The 23,729-nt window shown below is 38.8% G+C and overlaps 1 protein-coding gene across 3 annotated transcripts in view; it reads right to left on the minus strand.

Annotated features, from left to right (window-relative positions):
• Window positions 1-23,729, minus strand: part of ATP8A2 (ATPase phospholipid transporting 8A2) — a 515,363-nt gene that overhangs the window by 323,594 nt on the left and 168,040 nt on the right. For all 3 annotated transcript variants that reach the window (XM_081130125.1, XM_081130126.1, XM_081130127.1), the window contains exons 22-24: window positions 22,882-23,021; window positions 20,811-20,949; window positions 12,854-12,918 (exon numbers count right to left, since the gene is read on the minus strand). In XM_081130125.1, the coding sequence (XP_080986251.1) occupies window positions 12,854-12,918; window positions 20,811-20,949; window positions 22,882-23,021 (344 nt within the window). The remainder of the gene's footprint in view (window positions 1-12,853; window positions 12,919-20,810; window positions 20,950-22,881; window positions 23,022-23,729) is intronic.

The raw sequence follows: 23,729 nt of genomic DNA on the forward strand, positions 1-23,729 counted from the left end.
GAAAGGGAGCGGTATAGAGAGATAGAAACATCAGTGAGAGACGTGGATCAGCTGCCTCCTGCACACCCCCAACTGGGGATCAAGCCCTCAAACCAGGCCTGTGCCCTGACCAGGAATCGAGCCGGTGACCTCTTGGTTCAAGGGTCGAAGCTCAACCACTAAGCCACACACTTTATATCTATTTTTCACTCTTCTCAACTTGTATTGCATTTCAAATTGATATTGTACCCTCTCTTGATATTGATGAATACATTCAATATTAATCTAGGCTTTATCACATATTTAACACTTTCTTTGCTTCTTAGTCCTTTGTGCAACTCCGATCTTCCACCCAAGCTCATTTTCTTTCTGTGTAAAATGCAAACTTTAACATTTCCTTTAGTAAGGGTCAGCTTGGGGCACACTCAGCTTTCATTTCTTTATTTTGATTTTAAACTCACTATTATTTATATAGCATTATATTGGTTCCAGATATACAACAAAATGATTCAATATTTGTATATATTACAAAATGAACACCACGAGTCTAGCTAACATCCATTACCTCCCATATTTTTTTCCCCTTGTGATGAGAACTTCTAAGATGTACTACTTAAAACTTTCACATATGCACCACAGTACTGATAACCACACGGTGACATGCTGTACATTGCATCCTCAGGACTTATAACTGGAAATTTGTACCTTTTGACCCCTTCACCCATTCTGTCCACCCCGCACCCACCTCCTCTGGCAAACACCAATCCGTCCTCTGTATCTATAACTTCCTCTATGTTTGTTTCTCTCTGTTTTAGATTCCCCATATCAGTGTGATCATAAAGTGTTTGCCTTTCTCTGTCTGATTTTTTCCTTGCACAATGCCTTCAAGTTCCATCCACGTTGCCACAAATGGCAAGATTCCCTTCTTTTTTATGACTGAGTGATATTTCTATTCATATATGATAAAGATGCATGTTGGCTGTAGTCCAGGAGTTTGCTATTCCACACATTCCTGGAAAGTCTTACGGTACCTACTAACTACTATTAGCAGGTGGTATGAAAATCTCCCAGTCCCATGTAGGGATTCTGCTAAAAAAGGAAATTTTAACTATTAACAGAACCTTAAATCCCTAACAAAGGGAACAGTTTCCTTCTTAATTCATTTTTACTTCCATTAATGTAATTCATTGCTATAGAGCTTAAAACAAACAAACTTCCCAATAAGGTTGTGTTCAAGTATCCCAAACAGGGATACTCACTAAGGTAAAAGCATAAGACTAGTCAACACTGTATTCACAGAGAGGGCCAAGTGCGAGCCACCTCCCACCCTGATACCCGTTCTGGCACACTCTGACTCCCGGGATGACCAGTCCTTCCTGATGGCACTGAGCTCGTCTTGGATCGGTAAGACCCCACAAGAAGAACCATTTACAACAATATATTTTCTTCTTCTTCCCTTTCCACATTTCCCCATGTATTCCTCGCACAATTATCCTTCCCACATACAAGCATTGCTCCTAAGCAACCCCGAGCAAGTGTCCACGGTAAGTCACTCTCAATCTGTCTGTTGTATTGTCACATTAAAAAATCACTAAAGTCCTAGAAGTAGTAGAGCAGTGCCAGTTGTACCCATGCACAGAAAGACAATAATATCAGAAATCTATGTGAAATTAAACACAGGGTCTTATGCCATCAATATCCTTATGAGGTATTGAGTATATTAGGAAATCTTTTTTAAAGAGCCACCTAAATATCCATCCACGCTCATGTGGACTTTCAGCCCCTGAACATGTTTTTATAGGACGGGCACCTTAGCCACAAAGTCTAACACTGCTTTCATGGATGTAACATGCTTATATGCTGGGAAGTTGCCCATAATTTACAGAACAATATCAACTTCTACATTGTTTAAAGTCATAATATAAAACACGGGAACCCGTGTTAGCAAATATGAAAACTGTATCATGAGGCAGCGAGGCAGAGTGAATGGACTGAAAAAGCTCAGCCTGTTACAAGCATATACATCACATCACCAACTGCTATCTTGTAAAACAGCAAGAAGCCCTCTCCTTTCTTTCCCTATTTCCAGTAGTTCTCATCTACTGTGTGTATTTTAAGTACAGTATTAAGACTGACGAGGGAAAGCTCAGAAGGAACAATAAAGAAGGAGTATTTCTTAAAATATCCTCCCCAGGACTATGCTAAATTTTCCAATTCTGCAGTAATGAAGAAAAGCCTAACAAAAACTGATAAATTTAAGAATAAATAAAGCCACAACAAACAGCAAAGCCAAGGTAACAGCACATAAGAGTCAGGTGGGCAAGGCAACCACCTAGGCCCTTCTCTGTACCTAACCTGAGGGTTTTGTCACATAAGCCAGTTTGTGGTTTTATTCTGCTGAATTCCTCACATCATTTCCTATTCACAAAACTATCCTGTCAATTCTCAACGAAGAGAACTGATATAAGGAAAACTAATTATAACTCATGGATTCAATGGAATAGAAAATCCCATAATTTAAATAAATTAAGATATAAAAATAATTGACCTCTAAAATAAAAATCTAATATTAACGTCTGTAAATGCCACATGAACGAGGCAATGAGCTTCGAGTTTACCCACCAGACAATGATAAACTGAGTCTGGCCATGAAATGATAGCTCTCCACATAATCACAGTAAAAAAACCAGCTTCAAAGAAATGAGACTGTTTTCACATTCGGTTTGGCATTACATATAGCTTTTGTTATTTCCATACAAACGCTGCAGGATTTTCAGTGCTACTTGAATCTCCGTGTGGAGATTGATCAATTGAGTCTTGTCTACTACTAAAACTATAATTAAACTATACAGTAAGCTATTTATACGTCTGCAATAATTTCCTTTTCAAGATACACCAGACTTCAGTTTTACTCTGCAAAATCATTTTCAATTACATATTTAATCTCAATGTTATTGCTTAAATTACACGCGCACCACCCTTCTGCCCAGATCCTGGCTGCAGACTCTGGCAGCAGCTGCCACACATGTCAAAGGGTTATTATGGTGTTCAATCGGAGCCACATGTGCCAGGCGGCCACAGCAATTTGTACCCTACGACCTAATTCAACCTATCAGCTTCTGCTAATGTTTTTTAAAGGAACAAAGAATGATTCCTAGTACTCATAATTCAGAAACAGAAAATAAATATTCCAGAAGTGAGGCACAGAAGTATCATTTTCTCGCTAGACCCCCAAACAAGTAACTAGTTAGGGACCTGGAGAATCTGCCAAGATATGCTGTACCACATACTAACCTTAAAATTTGGATTTCATTAGTGGTCACTAAGGAGTGGAAACAAGGAAAGGGTGCATCATGCATCTAGGACAAAAGGGTTGCTCTAGACACCATTTCACCCACCAAGGGGGGAAAAAAGGGAAAGACCACCAAAAACGTATGTCGTGCACATTGAATCCAAGATCCTTAAACTTTTCTTCTTAATGTTCCAGTGTTTCAGACATTGGTAACATAATTCTTCACACAGATCCCAGAAGACTTGTGATAAATCAGGGTAAAGGAACATGCTGCTAACCCTTCTCCGTAGCCATGAAGCAGCATGAACATTTCATTAAAAGGTGACCCTCGCTTGGGGTGGGAGTGGGGGATACAGGGTAGAAGGGGGCCAAGGGGGAAAAGGGGGACATGTGTAACACTTTCAATGATAAAGATAAATTTTTTTAAAATGTGGCCCTCAGCTTTTGGCAAAGGTAGCAAAGAAAACTGACAGACCGTCCCTTCTGTTGGATTAAGGACTGAGCATCTGCGTGGTCAGGATACGGAGCGGTGGAAACCTGTACGCGCTCCCTGAGAACGTGAGATGGGTGGGACCATTCTAGGGAGAAGCTAGGCAATTTCTAGTAGCACTGAAGCTGTGTCTCTGGGCACATCCCCGAGAGATTCCTCCACGTGAGCGTGGGAATGTGCCCACCCAATGTTCTCAGCAGCACTTGTGATAATTTAGAAAATGGAAAACAATTCAAAATGCCTACCGCTGAGTTTTAAATACTGTACAGCAACGAACTAGAATTAGATTTATCAACACCAATGTCAAAAACACAAGTGGAAAAGCAAACTACACCAGGATACATAAAATATGACAGCATTCGCATAAAATGAAAGATCCAAGATTAGTTTAACATGGTTTATGGGCACATACACATGGATGGCAAAGATATAAAAACGGTCCGTGATAGATCTCTCTCAGGCAACAGGATAAAGAACTAAGGTGCTTCAATGGGCTAGAACGTTTCGTCTCTTCAAAGACATCTAGTAATCTGTTTTAACTCCTAACTATGGTTCGTCTACTGATTCTCTTGTATCTTCTATGTAGACAATCATATTATCACATTACTAATAAAAGTTGTCTCTCTATTTGAATCCTTAATAACTCTGACCCTGCTTCTTTATCTGGTCCCCCTGCAGCCAGGAGCTTCTGTACAACGTGCACAGGGACGCCCGGCGCGTAACCTGCCGGGCCCCTCTCTGCGCCCAAAGGAAGGGTTCCACCGCTGGCCACGAAGCGTGAGGCTTGCCACGGGTTTCAGCGGGTGCAGTTTACCAGGTTAAGGAAGTCCACTCCTCATCCAGGATTAAAAATCTGTTGCTGTTGTTGGTGAATTATAAATGAATGCTAAATTTTCGGATTTTTTTCTGCATTTAAGTAGATGATTGTATGTTTTTTTTCCTGTATCTGTTAATGAAGTAAAATATATTAATAACAGATTCTTCTAAAGAAAACATACACCTACATTGCTGGAATTAAACCCAACTAGAAAGCAATGTATAATTTTTTTACTTTATTAGATTTGGTTTGCCAATTTTTATTAAGGAATTTTACCTCTCAGTTAACAGCTGAGATTGACCTCCAATCTTTCTTTATCATTCTGCCCCTACTGGTTTTTATTTGAAGGTTACATTAGTATCAAACTACATTGCATAGTAGTATAACATATTTTTCTTATCTTCTGGAAGATATTGTATAAAATTGTTCCTTTAATGCCTGACAAAACTAGACCATAAGCATCACCAGGGTGTCTGGGGTTCTTTTTGCAGGAAAAATCTAAGTAATGACAGCACTTCTTTAATGGTTGCAGGGTTATTCGGGTTTCTATTTCTTGAGTCAGATTCTAAAAGTCATATTTATCCTAGGTAATTACCCATTTTGTCTAAGCTCAAATTTATTTACATAAAGTTATTCACAGTATTTTCATATTATTCTAATCACTGCTCTCTCCACCTGTAGCCTTTTCTCTGTTCTCATTCACAAATGGCTTTGCTTGCATGTATCTCCTCAAATCTCCTTGTGGTTCTATTGATCGTCTCTTGTTCTTTGACGGACATCTTAAATTATATGTATAGGTCACAGATTTTAAGCCTTTCTTCCTTTATAACATAATCAATGATGCTACAAAATTTCTCTCTCCAGGATATTCATACTCCATGACTTTTTATGCAAAGTATTTTTTAATAATTCAGTCCTAAGTATTTTCTAACTTCCAGTTTGTTTTCCTCTTTGACTCTTGAATTATTTGTAAGTATAGTTGTAAAATTTCCAAGGGCACATTATCATGGATTTGTTGGTTCAGTGTACTTACTGTGTTCACAGAACAAGAACAGAAAGATAAGTAAGCCTCTAAGATTCTGGTGAGACTTCCTTTATAAACTTATCACTTGTACAGTCATTTTTGGAAAACACTTGAGAATGTGAGTGTAAAGAGATGATTGATGATAGATAGATAGATAGATAGATAGATGATAGATAGGTAGGTAGGTAGGTAGGTAGGTAGGTAGATAGATAGATAGACAGACAGACAGACAGATAGATGATAGATACAGTATTTATGTGTGGCACACTCATCCACACATATATGTATGTGTAACATGTGACGTGTGTGTGTGTGTGTGTGTGTGTGTGTGTGTGTGTGTGTGGTCTATGGCTGCTTTCTTATTACAATGAAGAATTGAGTAGTTGTGCATGCAAAGCCTAAAATTACTATCTGGTCCTTACAGAAAAAAATTGCCGACCTTTGCCCTAGCTCTATGTACTTGGCACCTTATACTTTTCCTTTGTGGCAATCACCACAAAAATACTTAATTGTGTAAGTCAAGATGTAATGGCTATTTGCTTCGCTAAAATAGAAACTGAGGCTAGCAGAGAACATGCTGCCATTATTGCCATGTCTATAGTCCTAGCAATCTGCCTGGCCTAGTAAAAGTACTCAAATATCTGTCATTTAATATAAAATCAAAAATTAAACAGGCATTTTTCTATTTTCTTACTCTGAGCATTCTCTTTCATATGTTTTTACATTACCATCACCCGTCAAGAGGGAAACTCTCCATTTTAAAAGCAGCATTTCTAAATCTGTGTTGCTTATCCTGAGAGTTTCTCATCAAACAAGAAATTCAGTGGTCGAACAAGCTGGATTTGGCCCACTGGCCGGAGCTGGCTGACCCCTGCACTGAGGGGCTGAAAAAGATCTACTCTGCTGTCCAGTGTGGTAGCCACTAGTCACATGGTAGCTCTTTCAGTTACTTAACATGGATAGTTTCTCAACCAAAGTAGTTACGTTTCAAGTGATTAACAACTACTTACGGCTAGTAATTATCAACATGGACAGCACAGGAAAACATTTTAATTTCTCACTCACCCCTTACAGAAAATATTTTCTTCTTTTTTAATTTAACAATCATTTTTATTTTATACTGTTTTAAAATTAAGTTCTGGGTAATAAAGGGAGAAAAAGATCGGAATAAAATAACGTTAAGATCAAATGAATATGCTCACTTAGACCCACACATTTCCAGTAGGCTTATAACTTAAATTTAAGTAGAAAAACTAGACTGTTACGCTGGATGAGGAGACTGGGAACGAACCAAGAACTTCCCCCTGAAAGCAAAGCAGAGAATTCAACCCTACGGGGCAATAATCATGCTCCCACGTACACAGTAAGCTTGACTTTTATCTGTCAATGAGTTAGTCTTCTTCAATATGTTCTTTAATCATGCGCTTAAGACTCTGCTCATATTGGAAGATTTAAAAGAAAATGGTCATTCCAACAGAAGCAGAATCAGCAACGGCCATTACATTTCGCATCGCCTAGCGCTGCACACACACCAGCAGGAGAGCAGGGAAGACGCACACATTGAAGGTTCACCGGTATTTCAAGTTCTAAGCTCTGCAGCCATCTGCTAGGAATTCATTTTGCTTTAACAGCTCTCAATTTAGAAAATATTAAATATAATCTCAATTCAGAGGATTCCAATTCCATAAACAATAGTTATATTTCTTGTACATACAGTGATAAGCCTTTTAATTCACTAACAAATAAATAACAAATAAGTTGGCAAAACTTATCGAGAGGGCAATCTTTCTAGTTGCTCAGATCCAGACCTTTGGAATCTTAACTTCTTATATCCCAAATTCAACATATCGGCAAATCCTGTCATCTATACTTGAAAATCCTATACACCCAAAATCTCACTTGCTAACTGGGCTCCCTGCCTCAGTCCTCGCCTTCCTCTAGTCTACATCTACCCCAGCAGCCAGGTTCTCTTATAAAAGATAAATTAGGTCATATTACTTGTCTGCTCGGATTCCACCAATGACTGCCCATTTCACTCAGAATAAAGCCAAGTCATAACAATGACCTATTAGATGACAATGACCTGACCCAGCTAAGTTTCCCTGGAGTTCTGAAAATCAGAAACAACTGGTCAAACTCTAGCAGCAGAAAACTGTTACCCCTCCCCCCCCCAAAAAAAAACCCAAGTGGTACAGACCTTTGAACTTGAAATTAGTATTCATCAAAGATACCTGACAGGCAAAGTAAAAGCCAATATACCAGACTTGTAAACAACGAGAAAACTGGGGGGGAAATATATGAAACCCCTGTTTTCAGACACTGGGCAACAGACAACACAGGACTACAATCTTTGAAAAGGAGAAGTTAATAAGGTAAGCCATATGATAGCTGAGGCTTTCCGTTGGAGCTACTTTTCAAATCACGATTCACGGAAGATAAATCCAAGCAGAGTAAAATCCAAGCAGAGTATAATATTATAACTGGTATGAGAAGACAAACGGAAGCTAGAGAATGCTAGGTGGTTGCAATTTGCAGAGCAGCATACTGGAGAGCAACCACACACAGAAAGAATTGGAATCTTTAAGGGTCACCTTGTATCTTTGAGCAATCACTAAATTATGCATGTGTAGAATAAGGAAATATACACACACACACACACACACACACGAAAGAACAACTATCAGGCCTGTAAGGTAAACATTCCAAGAGCTCGTGCAAAATCGAGAGATATTTAAGTTCCAACCAGCCACAGTGGAAAAACTACAGTGAATATACAGGGCCTTAGGTGGCAGTTCCAAAGAGTCTCATTTCGGTAATAAAGCTAAAGTATTCTAGAGTAAAGGCTACCAGACCCATAAGTAACTTCCTGCCAAAACTCAATACTCTTTAAAGGAAAATAACAGAATCCAAATACTTAACAACAAAACATTAATAATAACCAGCATACAATAAAAAAATTACTGGATACCAAAAAGATAAAACAAAACAAACACACACACAAAAACCCAAACAAACAAACAGAGAAATGTGACTTACAACTGAGATAAATATTAGCAGATGAAAACAAACCAGGAAAGGACAGAGAAATAGAATTGTCAGAGAAGAAATTTAAAAGGTCTATCATAAATATATTGAAGTATCTAAAGGAAAATATGAATATAATAAAGAGAAAAGGAAGAACCAAATGGTTCTTATATTATAGCTATAAAAAACACACAATTTTGACAGGTGCAAATCCTATACACTAAAACATATAAAATGTTGATAAGAGAAATTAAAGAAGACCTAAGTAAATATGAGATATAGTATGTCCATGGATTGGAAATCTCAATACGATTAAAATGTCAAATTGCCCCACATTTATCATGGATTTAATGTACTCTCCATAAATACTGCAATAGGCTTTTTTGGAGAAACCAACAACCTGATTCTAAAATGTATATAGAAATGCAAAGGTCCTAGAGCAACCAAAACAATCTTGGGGGGGAAACAAAGTTGGAGGCTTTTAACACCTGCTATAAAGCTACCATAATTAAAACAATGTGGAACTGGGTATAAAGAGAGATATATACATGAACGGAATAAACTATAGGGTCTAGAAACAGAGTCACATATATGTATATCAATCAATTTATAACAAAAGTGCCAAGGTAATTCTATGTGGAACTAATAGTGCTGTTCACAAATAGTACTAGAAAAACTAGATACTCATATAAGTAACCTGAAACTCAATCTTTACCTCATATTATCCACACACAAAAATGGATCATGGACTTAAATTTATAAGCTAAAAACTATACATATCCTAAGGGAAAAAAGTAATCTTCCCAATCTCAAAGTGCCTATTTCTTAGAGCAGCAAAGCTCTAAACATATAAAAAGGAAAAAGAAAAAAAAAAAATGGACCTCAACAAAATTAAAATCTTCTGCTCTTCAAAAAATACTGATATTAGTTTTCTGTTGCTATGTAACATATTACCACAAATTTATCAGCTTAGAACAATGCCACTCCTAGGTATTTATCCAAGAGAAATAAAAACATGTGTCCCCCCCAAACTGCACAAAAAAGGCTCACAGAAGCTTTATTCATAATATTCTCAAATTAGAAACCACTGAAATGTCCCTCCACAGATGAATGAGTAAACAAATTGTGGCACATCCATACAATTTAATACTACTCAGTAAGAAGGAATGAACTAATGGTACATGCAGCAACACAGACGATTATCACAATAACTATGTTGAATGAAAGAAAACAGACAAAAACAGAGTCTGCTGCTTAGTTCCATTCACATGCAATTCTAAGACAAGCACACTTAATCCATCATGATAGAAGTAGGTCTGTGGTTGCCTAGGATGAGGGAGGTTGACTACCAAGAGAAACCAGGGAACTGTGATACCAGAGATGCTCACCTCGTAAAATCAATGAATGTTGTAGTCAGACTCACCAGGTCTCTTCCCCTGGGAGCTAGGACAATGACTGAAAAAGAATGGGCCCTTAAGAACATGAATGGGGGCACCTGTATCAATCTGAATGGATCCAAATCCTTGACTCCCAAATCCCACTCCCTCTCCTTTGCCAGCAGAAGTGGACCCTCCTCCTCTCTCTCTGCGGACAGCCCTACACCATGCTGGAAGAGCCTGTAACGACATTACTTTTGGTGCCAGATTCTGTTTTATTAGGAGGGTATGAAACTAAACAAAGAGACCCCCCCCCCATGCAATATTTCAAAGTATATGACTTTTTCAGAGACAGAGAGAGGGAGGAAATCTGCAGGTTCTGCTCCTCAGTCACACAGGGCCCTGCAGCAGCGAGGCAGCTCTGCTGTCCTCCGTGTGGAGCTCCCTCAATTCCATAGCTTCCAAAGTGGCTCCAGCTGTGCCATTTCCAGCCAGCAACAGGGAAGAGCTGCGAGACCAGGGCGGGGGCCTCCTTTCCGACGGCAACGCGCGCATTCCCCGCCTCACTTGCACTCACATTCCACCAGCGAGAATGAAAGCTCTCAGCCACATCCAGCCACGGAGGGGCTGGGAAACGCCGTCGCTGCCACAGATGTTCTTAATAAATTTTACAAGATTTTGTTTTGATTCCTAAGAAGCGTTTCCATCAGTGATCGCACATACTTATTTCAGAAAATGTTTTGTGTCAAAAAGTTAATATTCTGCCTAAAACAAATGTATCCTTACCAATGCATCTTTCTTTTGATGACTCAGCAAAAATCGTAGTTTTTTTTGTGTGTGTATTCCAGCATTTCCAACCTTTTTCATCTCATGACACACATAAACTAATTACTAAAATTCTGTGGCACACTGAAATATACATTTTTGCTGATCTGACAAAAAAATAGGTACAATTTTGATTCATTCACACCGGATGGCAATTGTCGTGTTAGCTGTTGTCATTTTTTTATTTGACAATCTAAAGGAAAAGGGGTCAGTGCCCCTGACTAGTCAGGTATTGCACATTTTAAAAATTCTTGCGGTACACCAGTGGAAAATCGCTGGTGTATTCCATAAATTAACACCTTAGAAACAGCTACACTTCCATTCAAATATGTAACAAATCTCCTATATTTTATAACTTCCTCAACCAATTGTATCTTAGAAAACCCTTCAAAGTTTTCTATAGGTCTCTTATTCATTTACGTACATTTTCATTGTTACCATGTTATTTTCTCTATGTTATTGCAGCAGGAAAACAAGCTGCTCTCCAACTTTTTGTCCTTTACTAACAAGTATCAAAAGATGTATATTATTCAATAGCTTGCAGGAGGTTTTAAGTTTCAAATTTAAAATAGTAGCTGATTTTAATTTTATGTATTTTTTATAAATTGCTGATAAAATTGTTGATTTTTATTCTCATACTTAGGATTCTTAGTTTTTAAAGCCTCACTAATTGCAAGATGGTTTCATATTACCACAGCTTGCATTTGAAGATACCGTTTACATCTAGGGAACAATTCATGATTAATGATAATAGCCTGAGGGTAATTTTGAAATTTGTTTAACCTGTCAGATCTGATCATTGTTTTAACTCATCAAGTAGCCGAAGGAAAGCGTGAACTAGCACACAGGTCAAGCAATGCCATATTGTTCTAGCCTCTGCTTACATTATTGTTATTTCCCAATTCCTTTTCATTTATTTATTTATTTCCTTTTAATCCTCACCTGAGGATATTTTATCCATTGCTTTTCAGAGAGAGTGGAAGGGAGAGACTGAGAGAGAGAGAGAGACAGAGAGAGGGAAACATCCATGTGAGAGAGACACATAAACCGGGGCTGGGAATGGAGCCTGTTGGCACAGACACAAAAGGGTAAGAAGCACATGGGGATAAATCCTGAAACGCTCAAGCCAGAGGGGGGTTATCTTGCCAACAAGCCAGAGGGGGGTTATCTTGCCAGTGGTGCCCTGGAGGCACACAGACCCCCCCTTCCTGCCTCTGCAGTCCTGAAGAGTAGAGAGTGCCTTGGCCTCCGCAGTAGGATCCATGGCCTTGCCAACTTGCAAGTATAGAAATCTCTGCATTATGCCCCTCCATTTACAATGGTGACTAACCCTGTCATCTGCTCGCAACATGGCCATTTAAATATTCTTACTGGTACTGTGGCAAGCGGGTGCCCGCCAGTAACAAACCCTTGTTAAAGTCCTGACAAATAATCTCATTGTTCAGCTCATATCTTCATGTGACAACACTTCCCAGATCACTGGTTACCCTCAAATCAGCTCCTAACCCTGGTCTTATCAGTGGCTTTAGGCCATGATGGGGTGGGTACAGGTCTAAAACGCTCAGAGAACCATGCCATCCAATTCTGTATGAGCTGGTGGCACTGGATGTTGGAAAATTAAGTGCATATGTATCCTATTACTATATAAATTTAAACAACTCCTGACACTTGAATATTATCTTTATCTTCACATTTCTACTAAAAAGAAAATCCTACAAGTCCCCTTAGTAACCAACACTGGAGTTAAGCATCACCACTTAACATAAATCATAGGAAGTTAAACCAGATTAAAACTATCCCATTTTAAATGAACAATTCTAGGTGAGTAAAATATTAAGTGTTATCCTGTAGCAATGTTCTAAGCTTACTATTTTGATGATATGACTTTATGACAATTATTCATAAAAACAGAAATACAGTTTTACAACAGTTTAGTAAAAAAATAAACCCAGATAATCAGTCATAGTAGAAACAAAGAGTTTCTACTACAAATTACATCAAATGCAACTTTTAAAAAACTACTTACATCCAAAGAATCCTCCTTCAATAAGATAAGGGCCATACTCTGTGACACCAGCCGGCAGGAATATCCTAAGTAGAAGAAGGTACAACAAAGGTGAGTTTGTCATTCCGCCCATGAACTAAAGGGTTTTCAATGGCTGTTTGAATTCAGACTCCCTTCTTCTATTTTTCTTATTACCGCTCTAAAGCTATCAATTCACACAGAAGAACTGGGCAAAAGTGAGGTAGAAAAGTAAGTTAAAATTGATTTTGACTCCTGCAGACAGCTTGAACAGAACTGTTTGGGAAGGTCTGCATAACTAATGGCTAAAATAAATACTTGTCAATTTTCTGTGGATTTGTCTTTATCCTTGTATAACATTAGGATAAGCCTTGGGTTATCTAAAATAACAGCAAACACTTTAGGAAGTCAAATAAAATCTCACGGTGCCCCTATATCAACATGAACTTGCCTATCATCATATTGAGATCCCTCACTGGCTTTTTAAGAAGCAGGAAATGTTCACAACAGATGTCAAAGGTAGACTATTCTACATTGAGGAAGTCACTTTTCCTACCAAAAGTTTAAAGCAATCTCCATTTCAAGAATTAAACCTGAGTTTTAAAAAGAAGTTTGTTTTGGAACAAAAGTCTTCCAATACTAATCCTTATCAACAATTTCCATCACCTTTTTAAGTAAAGTTATCCCTATAAATCAGGGGTGGGGAACGCCCACCCTCGACATCATTTGGTCTGGGCCTACCAGGGCCTCACCAAAGAGAAGCAGTCCCAGCCATCACATTAGGGGTGAGTTAATTAAATGATTGACCAAATATAGCAGGCTAATTTTTAAGTTGATAATTTTGTATGGCCCAAGAATGATGTTATAAATATCCAAAAGGCCCTTGGCAGAAAAAAGGTTCCCCATCGCTGCTAAATGATGCAAGACAGTCTTTTCTACTTTTCCTCCCAGAAGGGGCACATATTTCCTATGAGGCTCTTTCTTACTCAGGCTTTGCAGTCCACTCAGAGACAGCTGGAGACACTCGGTGACACCACAGACCAAGTTACAGCCTCTCCCGACTCCTCCCCTTCAAATCCACAGGCTCTGGGGAGCAGGCGGCTGCAGCAAACCCCAGGATCAGAGTTCTAGCCCATCCTTCCAATCGCCCTCCACCCTCTCAGTGCCCCCTGATAGAGAGGTGGCATCAACATGTGATTTTTACCAACCCTCATCTCAATTTATCGCATTGAGAAAAGACAAGAAAAGATGCCTTCCACTTCGAAAAGTGGCCCTCACAGCCAGTTTTTTCTCATTACCTTAAGCTAATGGAGCAACGACTCACAGAAAATGAAACAAATCATCAGCACATAGAATTTCGACCTTGGAGCAAGTACATATATGTGATGATCTCAAGAAAGGGCCTAAACCAATGCTGTTCCTAAAGCAAGGAGGGGCCAGGACTCTCCTTCCCACAGCAGCTGAAAGGCCATTCCCACAGGTGCTACATTTAACTAGAAAAGGAGACAGGCACCGAGAACGGACACGGCCCAGCACCGCTGCATGTGTGAGCTCAATCCTCAGCAGGTCCTCTTTCATCTTGAGGAAACCCTGCTAAAAGGCACACAGAATTCAAGACGGGCAAAAATTAAGAACAACGAAAACCTTGTTCTAGGGGGATCAGGGGAGACAATAAATATTTTTATTTGTTTATTTGGGAATGTACCAAGTATATCCTTCACTGTCATTTGAGAAGAATATTTTGTAAATCACCTAAGAACACAAATTTTAGAGCACAAAATTATGGCTTTTAACCCAACTGTTATTTTTTTTAAAGCAACACCATAAAAATATAGCCCAGGCTGTTAACAATAGTTATCTCAATGAAATGAGGTTATTTCGCTTGTTAAAACCACTATATATTATTTTTTAAATGGAAACTGAATAGTTTAAAATCATAATACCACATGGGCAAATATCTGCTAACCCTCTAAAACAAAACAAACAAAAAAGGGAAGAAAACATGAAACAATTTTTGATGCATTTTCAAACTCATTCGTCTATATTTTAACAATAGTGATGAGTAAAAATGAAAATTTCCCAGCATGCCAGTAAAATTTCTGCATGGTAGGACTAAAATATTTGAACTCTTTGTTTCTCATTAAAATTTTACAAATGTATTCCCCCTTCCTATAAAGTCTTAGATTAGGTCCAGAAGGGAGGTCTATATGTTATTTTCATTCACAAAAGGGGATATTGCAGCCATAATCACTTCCCTCTCTGTTAGGCTCACTCTTTCTTTATCCCCAGAGACTTCCAGCAACTTCATGCAATATGGACTGTTACAAATTTAGTATAACTGATGCAAAAGGATTTGCTGGTAGTTTTTCATTTAACCAACAGCTGCAGAAGTGAGCTGTAATTTTTAAGCCCTAGCTTGCTGCTTTATTCTATATTTTTCAATTTAAGCGAAATGCCACTTGACAACTGAAGCTGCACAAAGATATTACGGGAAAACTCTAAGTATTTTTTTAGCCATTGAGGGAGAGGGCAATAAATAAAACCCACTGACACTTTCATGAATTTAAATATACAAAGCTAAAGGTTTCAGAGAAGAAACAGGTCGGTGTTGTGGGGGTTTCTTTCGTGGGGTTTTGTGTGTGTTTTTGGTGTTTTTTTAATTTGGAAAATGCAATGAGACTTTGCTTAGAGAATTATCACACAGAACACTTGATCTAGACAGACCATGGAAGTTTAACACAGTTAATTGCAACTTAACTAATGTGGCAAATCAAATGATGTCAATCCAGGTTTGGAGTGCTTGATCTCTAATGTTTTTGGATGAAATGAGATCAACTCTTGGAGAAGAGCCAGGCATGAAATGTCAATCCACACTTGTAAATTGAGATCTAGTTCTTTAATCTCGCAGTCTAACAAGACGACAATAAAAAGACTGAGACGAGAACCTCTGGGATTTCACTTTTTACTACAGCTGAAATGAACAGCACACTACAAAGGTCTTAGTATTTCAACTACCTGAGTACAATCAACATTCAGAGAAATCAAAATAGAACAGAGTCCATGGTACTTAGAGCAGGACTTGATTTTAAGACAATAAAATAACAATTCACACTAGAAAATATTACCAAACCAAACTTCTCGGATCTTGCAATCAGTGTCTCTTGTGCCGAGGTAAGCTCATATTGTTAAAGACATTCAAATGCACTTTTTTGGGTGACAGTTTTGGAAGGGTTAGGAACAATTTACCTTTCCTGCCCATACATCCCAAGATCAGATGAATCAAGCCACCCACCTTTGGGATTCAACACGGTTCCAAATCCTCAGTAAGTGTGTTGCTGGTTCCAAATATTTTCCCAGAGAAAGTGGCCAGTCAATATTTGAGTGTGAGTGTACGAAGCATGCTGTCAGACAGCAAGAATGGGTGATAAAAGTTGGTGCCCTCGCTATTCCAGCTGGGGCCACAGAGGCTCGCTGCGGAGTCCTTAAGTCACCTGGAGAAGCAGGAAGCTGAGGACTCGCCCACAGAACCACGCCTGGGCACCTTTCCCTCCAGATCCTTCAGACCATCCTCAGGAATGTTCCATAAGAACACACTCAGCCCTACCTCGGGACCTTCCTCCCCAACTGGGCTACTGTGACCCGTTCTGGGCTGTCTTTTTTTTTCTCCTCAAAAAATTCTTGAAGGCTCAAGTTTAAATACTATCTCATCTGTGAAGCCTTCCTGGTCTTTTTCTGCTCAGATATTTTTCCTGAATATCAAGTGTGGCGGTCACTTGCTCAGATTTTCAGCACCCTCACACCTATGTGATCTAGGCTAAGTTGTTTGATATTTCTGTGCCTCGGTTCTATCTTTGAAAAGGGGATAATGCCAATCTTAAAAGGAATTAAATATAAAACTTACATAAAGGACTTAGCACAGTATTTGGCACATTATAGGGAACATTTACTGAGTAACTATTATTAACACTAGTCATACTTAATACCTCTATTGCATAATTACTACTTTCTCATCTACTTCACTCTCTGATTTGTCTCACAGTTAACTCATCCCCTTAGTAGAGAATATAAGTTCCCCAGGCTGACAGCAGAACATCAGGCAACCATGCTAGCTGCAGGTAATCAAAGAAATAACACATCTGACGTTTCTGGGAAAAACACTGAGATTGAGAATGCCACGAACAATGCCCAGCTTCACCTGAGAAGGGGACTTGTCTTCCTTTTAATGGGCAAGGAAATCTACAGGCAATAACAGCATGAGCAAGCACCATATTTACTCACGTTAAAAAAATTACACTTCTAAGACTGTAGGAAGTGGTTTAAAAGTATCAAATGATGAAGAGCAAAATGCAGGGGAAGGGGTGGCCATTCCAACTCAGACATGGATGACAATGAAAGCTATTTCTAACTTACTGGCTTTAAAATGGAGTACACACTAGGATTTTGTTCTCTCTCATCCCACATGCATTAGAAACAAATGATAGATTCTGAAAACTTCACATCTATTGTCTAACAATTTAATAGATGTTATATCCATTGGTAATAAGGAAATGATGACTACACAATTCACAAAGGCTACATCTGAGATTTCACTTTAGACTAGCTGATGCCAAAATTTTAAGCTAAAATAGAAAATTGCCAACTCCTTGAAACACAGCTAGTTAGCATAAATGCAAGCACGGCACAGTGGGGGTCTGGCGTCATGCCAGTTCCAAACTACCTAAAACCCACAGGCAAGATGACTGTCTAGCTACATAATACTCACTTGCTCATAAGAGACACAAATATCCTGGAACTTAATTTGACTAAGTATATTTATTTTCAAGGCATGAACTAAAAGTTATATTTTAAAATAAATTCTCAAACTATGATCGATAGGTAGATCAAATACTAAAGAGAGCCAAGAACCCAAATGCACCATATGTCACCTCTAAATGAGTACTCTTACTACATGTACCACTAAGGACATGTTGCCAATTAAAATGTTTAGAGTCAACAATCGTAAGACATCCAAATTTCAGAGATGTTAAAATATAAAAACAATGTGCACCTTCAAGTGGATGAACCATAGTGCCATTCTCCCCCCAGTCTGCTAACTCAAATTTCAGGGAACGGACTTTGCAAAAGCTGTATGAATCTGTTTAAAATGAGCCCTACACCAGAAGTCAAGAGCCCTGAGACCCAGTATTTGCTTGGTCATTAAGTAGAGTGTAACCTTCGTAAACTCTGAATTTCCCCCTTGAGCTTACGACTATTCATGTGTAAAGACTGAAGATGGTGTCCAGAAACATGCCTAGCACAGAGCCAGATACTCAGAAGACACTCTATTCGTCTATTCCCTTTTCCTTACTTCATTTAGAAGTAGAACTGCTAGACACTTATCTTCTTCCAAAATATCTTTTGGGAACCCTAAAGTGCATGTAGAATGCACAAAAATATACAGAATACCCAGTCAGTACAATGGGAGATGGGTCAATAACGGTTCACTTTACCAAGGGTAGGGTTAGGTTAGGGCTAGGCTAGAACACAGGCTTTCAACCAGACTATCTGAAGCATGACCTTGCACTGAATGGAGCTGTTGCCTGTGGTCTGACACGAAAGAGTCTAATAAAACGACTGGATGTCTATACCTTCAGGACTGGATATCTACACCTTTGGTATCATGTGCAGGGTCAACAGATATCCTAAGTCGGAAAATGAAATTTAATCCCTCAGTATCACCCAGGGCTACCAACTTGAGTTCTGAATGCAAAGGGAAAAAATAATTCAGACACAGTTTTTCCAAAGAACATCAGTGCCTGAGCTGTTAAAAGCCTATTTCGTGACACCCAAGAGATGTTTGAATTCTACTGACACACTAGCACCAAGGTAAGTAAAGACAAGCTCCAGGAGAAATAGAAGACTCTGGCAAAGTCATCAGCTTATAAGTAGGAGGCACAGGGGTCTTGCACATTCACTAAAAATTATCAATTTTAAAGTATCTTATGGATGTGAGTGCTTCTGGAACCAAAAGTACAAATGTTGCTCTACATTCTTTGAAAAAACACAAAAATCATACAACTGTTATCTGTAAAAACAGTTATAAATTATCTCATGAAGCTCAGAGAAGCCTCACTGTGTGCAAGTCAGTGAGAAGCCATTTGAGTTTTCTGGGTTGATTTGCAGCCCTTTGCTTTTACTTGTATTTATTCCAAACTCGGCTAGACTCTGATAAGCTGAAATAAACAAAAGGAACAAGCAGGAAGCGGGACGTGTGTGCTCCCAAGGGGATCTGGCTGTGGAAGTTAAGTCTTGGGCTAGGGACATAGAAAGGCTGCTAGTCCAACAGAAACACTGAAGACATAGAAAACTGTAATCACTACAGTTCAATCTTAACTTGTGGGGGTTACCCACTTCTTTCATATTGCTCTAGGAGAGCAGAAAACATATCCCTAAATTTTGAGTAAGAATTTCCGGGCAGCAGTCAAGTTTATGTGCCCTATATGAACAACAGGAGCTATAGATCAATAGCAGGTGTTCTAGGCCAAGTTTATATGGGAAATTATACCTGAAGGGTCAATGTATATACATAGAGAGAGAGACGTTATACCAAAAGCTAATGGATTATCCTTCATTTATAAAAATGTTGCAATATCACCAAAGGTCTAAGAAATGGGTTTTTATTTTTTAGTATAGTGATGGCTCTTCACAGAAACTTTATCACATTTTTATTCAAAAACTTGCATTTGAGAGGCATCTAGCTTAGACCAATGGACAAAATCTATCACTGATGCTTCAGAGGCTGCTCATGAATCACATGTCACTCTCTTGTGACTTTAGTCTCAGTTGGTTGGGAGTCCAAATTGCATTTGATTAGCTATAGCCTTGAGAAGAAATGATTAAGTGGTTTTTGTCTATTTAAAAAAAAAAGATGAGCCCAGGCCGGGTTGCTCAGTTGGTTGGAGTGCTGCCCTGTGCACCGAAGGGTTGAGGGTTCAATTCCCAGTTGGGGCACATGGCAACTGATCTCTTTCTCTCTCTCTCCCTTCTTCTCTCTCTAAAACTCAATAAAAATTAAATAAATTTTTTAAAAAGATGAAATTCACTCCATGTGGTAGGTATTGTCTACAATGGAGGTTATCTAAGAGGTGGAGTTGATTCAAAAGAGGTTTAAGGAAAGGGGCACCACTGGATTCAGATGGTAATAGTCCAGGAAGACTACTCTGAACAGGACAACAGTTACTTCAATTCAGATGTTCTGGTATGTTTCTTTCTAAAATGATCTGTGACAAAGACTATTTCTATAAATACACGATAAGTCGTGTAGTTCTTATATATTCATTTTATCACATATGCACCACAGCTTGCTGCTATACCATAATGGTAACAGAAGTATCAGGTAATTTTTTAAAAAATTCAAATAATCAAAATTAGAGTTTTAAAAAATTAGTAGTTTCAATTCCTTTTCAAACTTAAAATGTACCTCTTTAACACTGATGGAGTTATTTATACTTAAATTTCTTTTCTTCAATTTTCATTTCTGTGACACTTAGCAAGCAAAGAGGTTGCTAACTCAGATGGAGAAGGGAAAAATACAAGACTCTTAGAAAAACCTATTAATTGGTAAAATCATTAAAATGGTTACAATTACATAAAATAACTGCTTATTTAAACTCAGTGAAAACATGCTCCTAGTATCTTAGACTATAACTGTGTGAAGGAAGCAATAAGAGAAAGCAAAGTTATCAACTCTTAAATTCTGCATCCCAGGTAAATGTGTTTAGTACTTTTCAGGAAGACGTAACAGTTGTAATGTTTATAATGTGTAGATAATGCTCGTCAGACCATCTTCATTTGATTTCAGTAATTTTTTCTTGGCCTTAAAATAAAGAGTTCTATAAAATACAATCTTCAGTGCATTTGAGGAAGACACTTTAAAAACAACACAAAAACCAGCATCGGGGAATTATTTTAAATTAATTACCTATATTAATTGCAGTTTCTTGTTTGTCTCCTGTCAGCACCCATATTTTAATTTCTGCCTTCAGCAGATTTGCTATGGTTTCTGGAACACCAGCTTGAAGGCGATCTTCTATGGCTGTGGCTCCAAGTAGCAGTAAATTCTAGATTGAAAAATACCTTCAATTAAAGATTGGTACAAAAGAGCAGCATTTATGGCAAAACTCTAACAAAAGAAAGGCAGTCAGAATGTTGTGAGACAATGATCATGTTTCCTCTACATTAAATCTTTGTTTGCAGAGAGTTAATGATATCTAGATGTGTGGCATTTCCAAGCTATTGCCAATGTAAGAACCTCTCCGTACACAGAGGCACCCAGTATGCATCATTTATTTCTTTGTACACAGGCACGTTAGAACAGAAATCACTTGGCAGTAGAACTCGTGGGCAAGTTATCCTGAGGATATTAATAGTGCATAAGCCCTCCCCTATCACTCTGTGCAAATGACTCAAATGTTATAATTAAAAATGAGAAAAATAAATTCATTGATAAGAAACTGACTTCACCCGAAACTGACTCAGTTGATGAAAAAAGCCAACCATCTCTAGAGCATCCACCACATATGCCTGGCACTGCAGGTGTAGGTCGCCTACTTAAATGCTTTTTTCTGACTCTAAAAGTAATTTGGGATATTTCCAGTAAAGCCGGGCAAATTGAATTCAGTTCTACTCCCACCCAAAACTATTAAAATGACAAACAGATATAAAATTTAAAAACTGAATATAAAAAAGCAAAGGGGAAATAAACAAAAAAACACAAAGAGGGATTTAAAAAGCAATCAAGTGATGACTTCAGAGTTATAAGAAACTGAAAACTGGATGAACCAATGGTTGCTGATATGAAACAGAAAAAGCTGAAATCAAGCTCCCAGGTTTGAGGTGAAAAACAAACAAACAGAACAACTGCAGGCCAAATTGGAGTCACCATCACTAGGTCACGTCACTAAACCAAAACTTAATAACAAACCTAACTGCAGTGTCAGCCTCTCCCAGGAATGAAATTTTAAGCCAATCAGTCTGGAATTTCCTGAGAAATACAAATCAGGTAATCTGCATGATAAACCCCCTGCCAATCCCTTCCCAACAGAAGAGGATGGCCCAGGCTAAAAATAATCCTTTCTCTTCTTTTACTAATAACTGCCCTGACACACCCTTCTGCCTATAAAAACCTTCCACTTGAGCCCTTCAGAGTGCACTTCTAGTTGCTAGATGGGATGCTACCAGTTGCTTAGTAAAATCAGTAAGATCTTCAAATTTACTCAGTTGAATTTTGTCCTTTAACAGAGAGAATCCAATATGTAGAAAGCTACCTAATGTCTAGGGATAAACTGAAAAAGACAACAACAACAATCAAAGTAGGAAACATGGACAAGCAATAGCAAAGCTTACAAATTACTAGAATAAGCAGGTGTGAGAATTCTTAGTATGTACAGTGTCCTACCAGCCTATGAATTCGTTTGTGTTTTTTTAATCTTCACCCGAGGATATTTTTTCCATTGCTTTTCAGAGACAGTGGAAGGGGGAGAGGGAGAGAAACATGGATGTGAGAGAGATGCACTGACTGGTTGCCTCCAGCACATGCCCCAACCTGGGCGGGGGATGGAGCCTGCAACCGAGGTACGTGCCCTTGGCTGGAATCAAAGCCGGGACCCTTTAGTCCACTGGCTGACGCTCTGACCACTGAGCCAAACTGGCTGGGGCCAGCCTATAAATTCTGATTGCTCATTTAACTCAATAGGTGAGTTCATCTTGTTAAGCCTAATCTTAGGCAAACCCAGAAAATCACTGGTGCTGTGTTGACCTAAAACTTCTTAAGACATCACTAATGCTTAGCTGAGGGTGGTTAGACCTCAGACAGTCCATAAAAACTAAGAGTTTCTTAAAACAAAGTAAGAAGTGATTAAAAGCTAATGGTTAAGATACTTACCAGAAAAGAAGACATCACTCTACAGCAAAAGGATTCCTGCTCAAAGACTTTGTTCAATAGGAGGGTAAGCCCCTCATCAGGCAGTAAGGACTTTATCATGTGCAATTACCTTCTCAATGATCTCATAGCACTCCTCCAACCGCTGAGCTCTGTTTTTCAATATGGTGCTGGCTTCTTGGTAGACTTTCAGCCACTCCTCATAATCACTCTCTGAGAGGTCAGCGTAAGCCACACAGAGAGTCCGCAAGCCTGCAAAACAGCCAGTGTATCCCAATGATGCCACTAGTGGTGGGGACAAGCAGGATACCTCACCTCCTAGCTCATATCATGTGGCTGCATTTCATACAAACATGTTCAAAAACTTTAAAGAAGCCAGCTGCTTTTTAGGTCACTAATTCAACTTTCACACATCTAAAAGGGGAATTTAAAAACAACTCTACTGTATTTTAATATAAACCACCTTTCCTATAGATTTTAGAGTACATGAGAAGCTATGAGAGTGAATTCCCACAGAAGAGACGCAGGGGAGCTGTGCAGGATCCATCTTCATATGTGCAGTAGCAGGTATCAGCAAGTAGAGGAGCCGGAAGGACTTTTCAAGACAGCAATAAAAGCCCAGCGTGCTACCACGTGAAAGATCCAGACTTTCAAGCAGCCGTGTGTTTGTGTGTGTGTGTGTGTGTGTGTGTGTGTTCCCGAGCGTGCCTGTACATGCATGCATGTAGCCATGGGAACACTCCAAGAGAAAGCAGCAGTCAGCACTTCAGCAAGGCCTCAGCTTTCATCACATTCCCTTGCAGGAAACCCTGACATCAGTGCTGTTTAAAGCCTTTCAGAGAACTCCTTTCCTGTTCCTCGATGGGCCCAATGAATTATTTCCTGAAGTCATTAGCTTCCTCTGTACCCCTCATGCTGGGTAAGCCAGTGTCATAAGGATAACAAGAGAGGGACAGGAAA

The sequence above is a fragment of the Miniopterus schreibersii genome (genome assembly GCF_964146895.1).
Source record: "Miniopterus schreibersii genome assembly, chromosome: 2".
Taxonomy (NCBI): domain Eukaryota; kingdom Metazoa; phylum Chordata; class Mammalia; order Chiroptera; family Miniopteridae; genus Miniopterus; species Miniopterus schreibersii.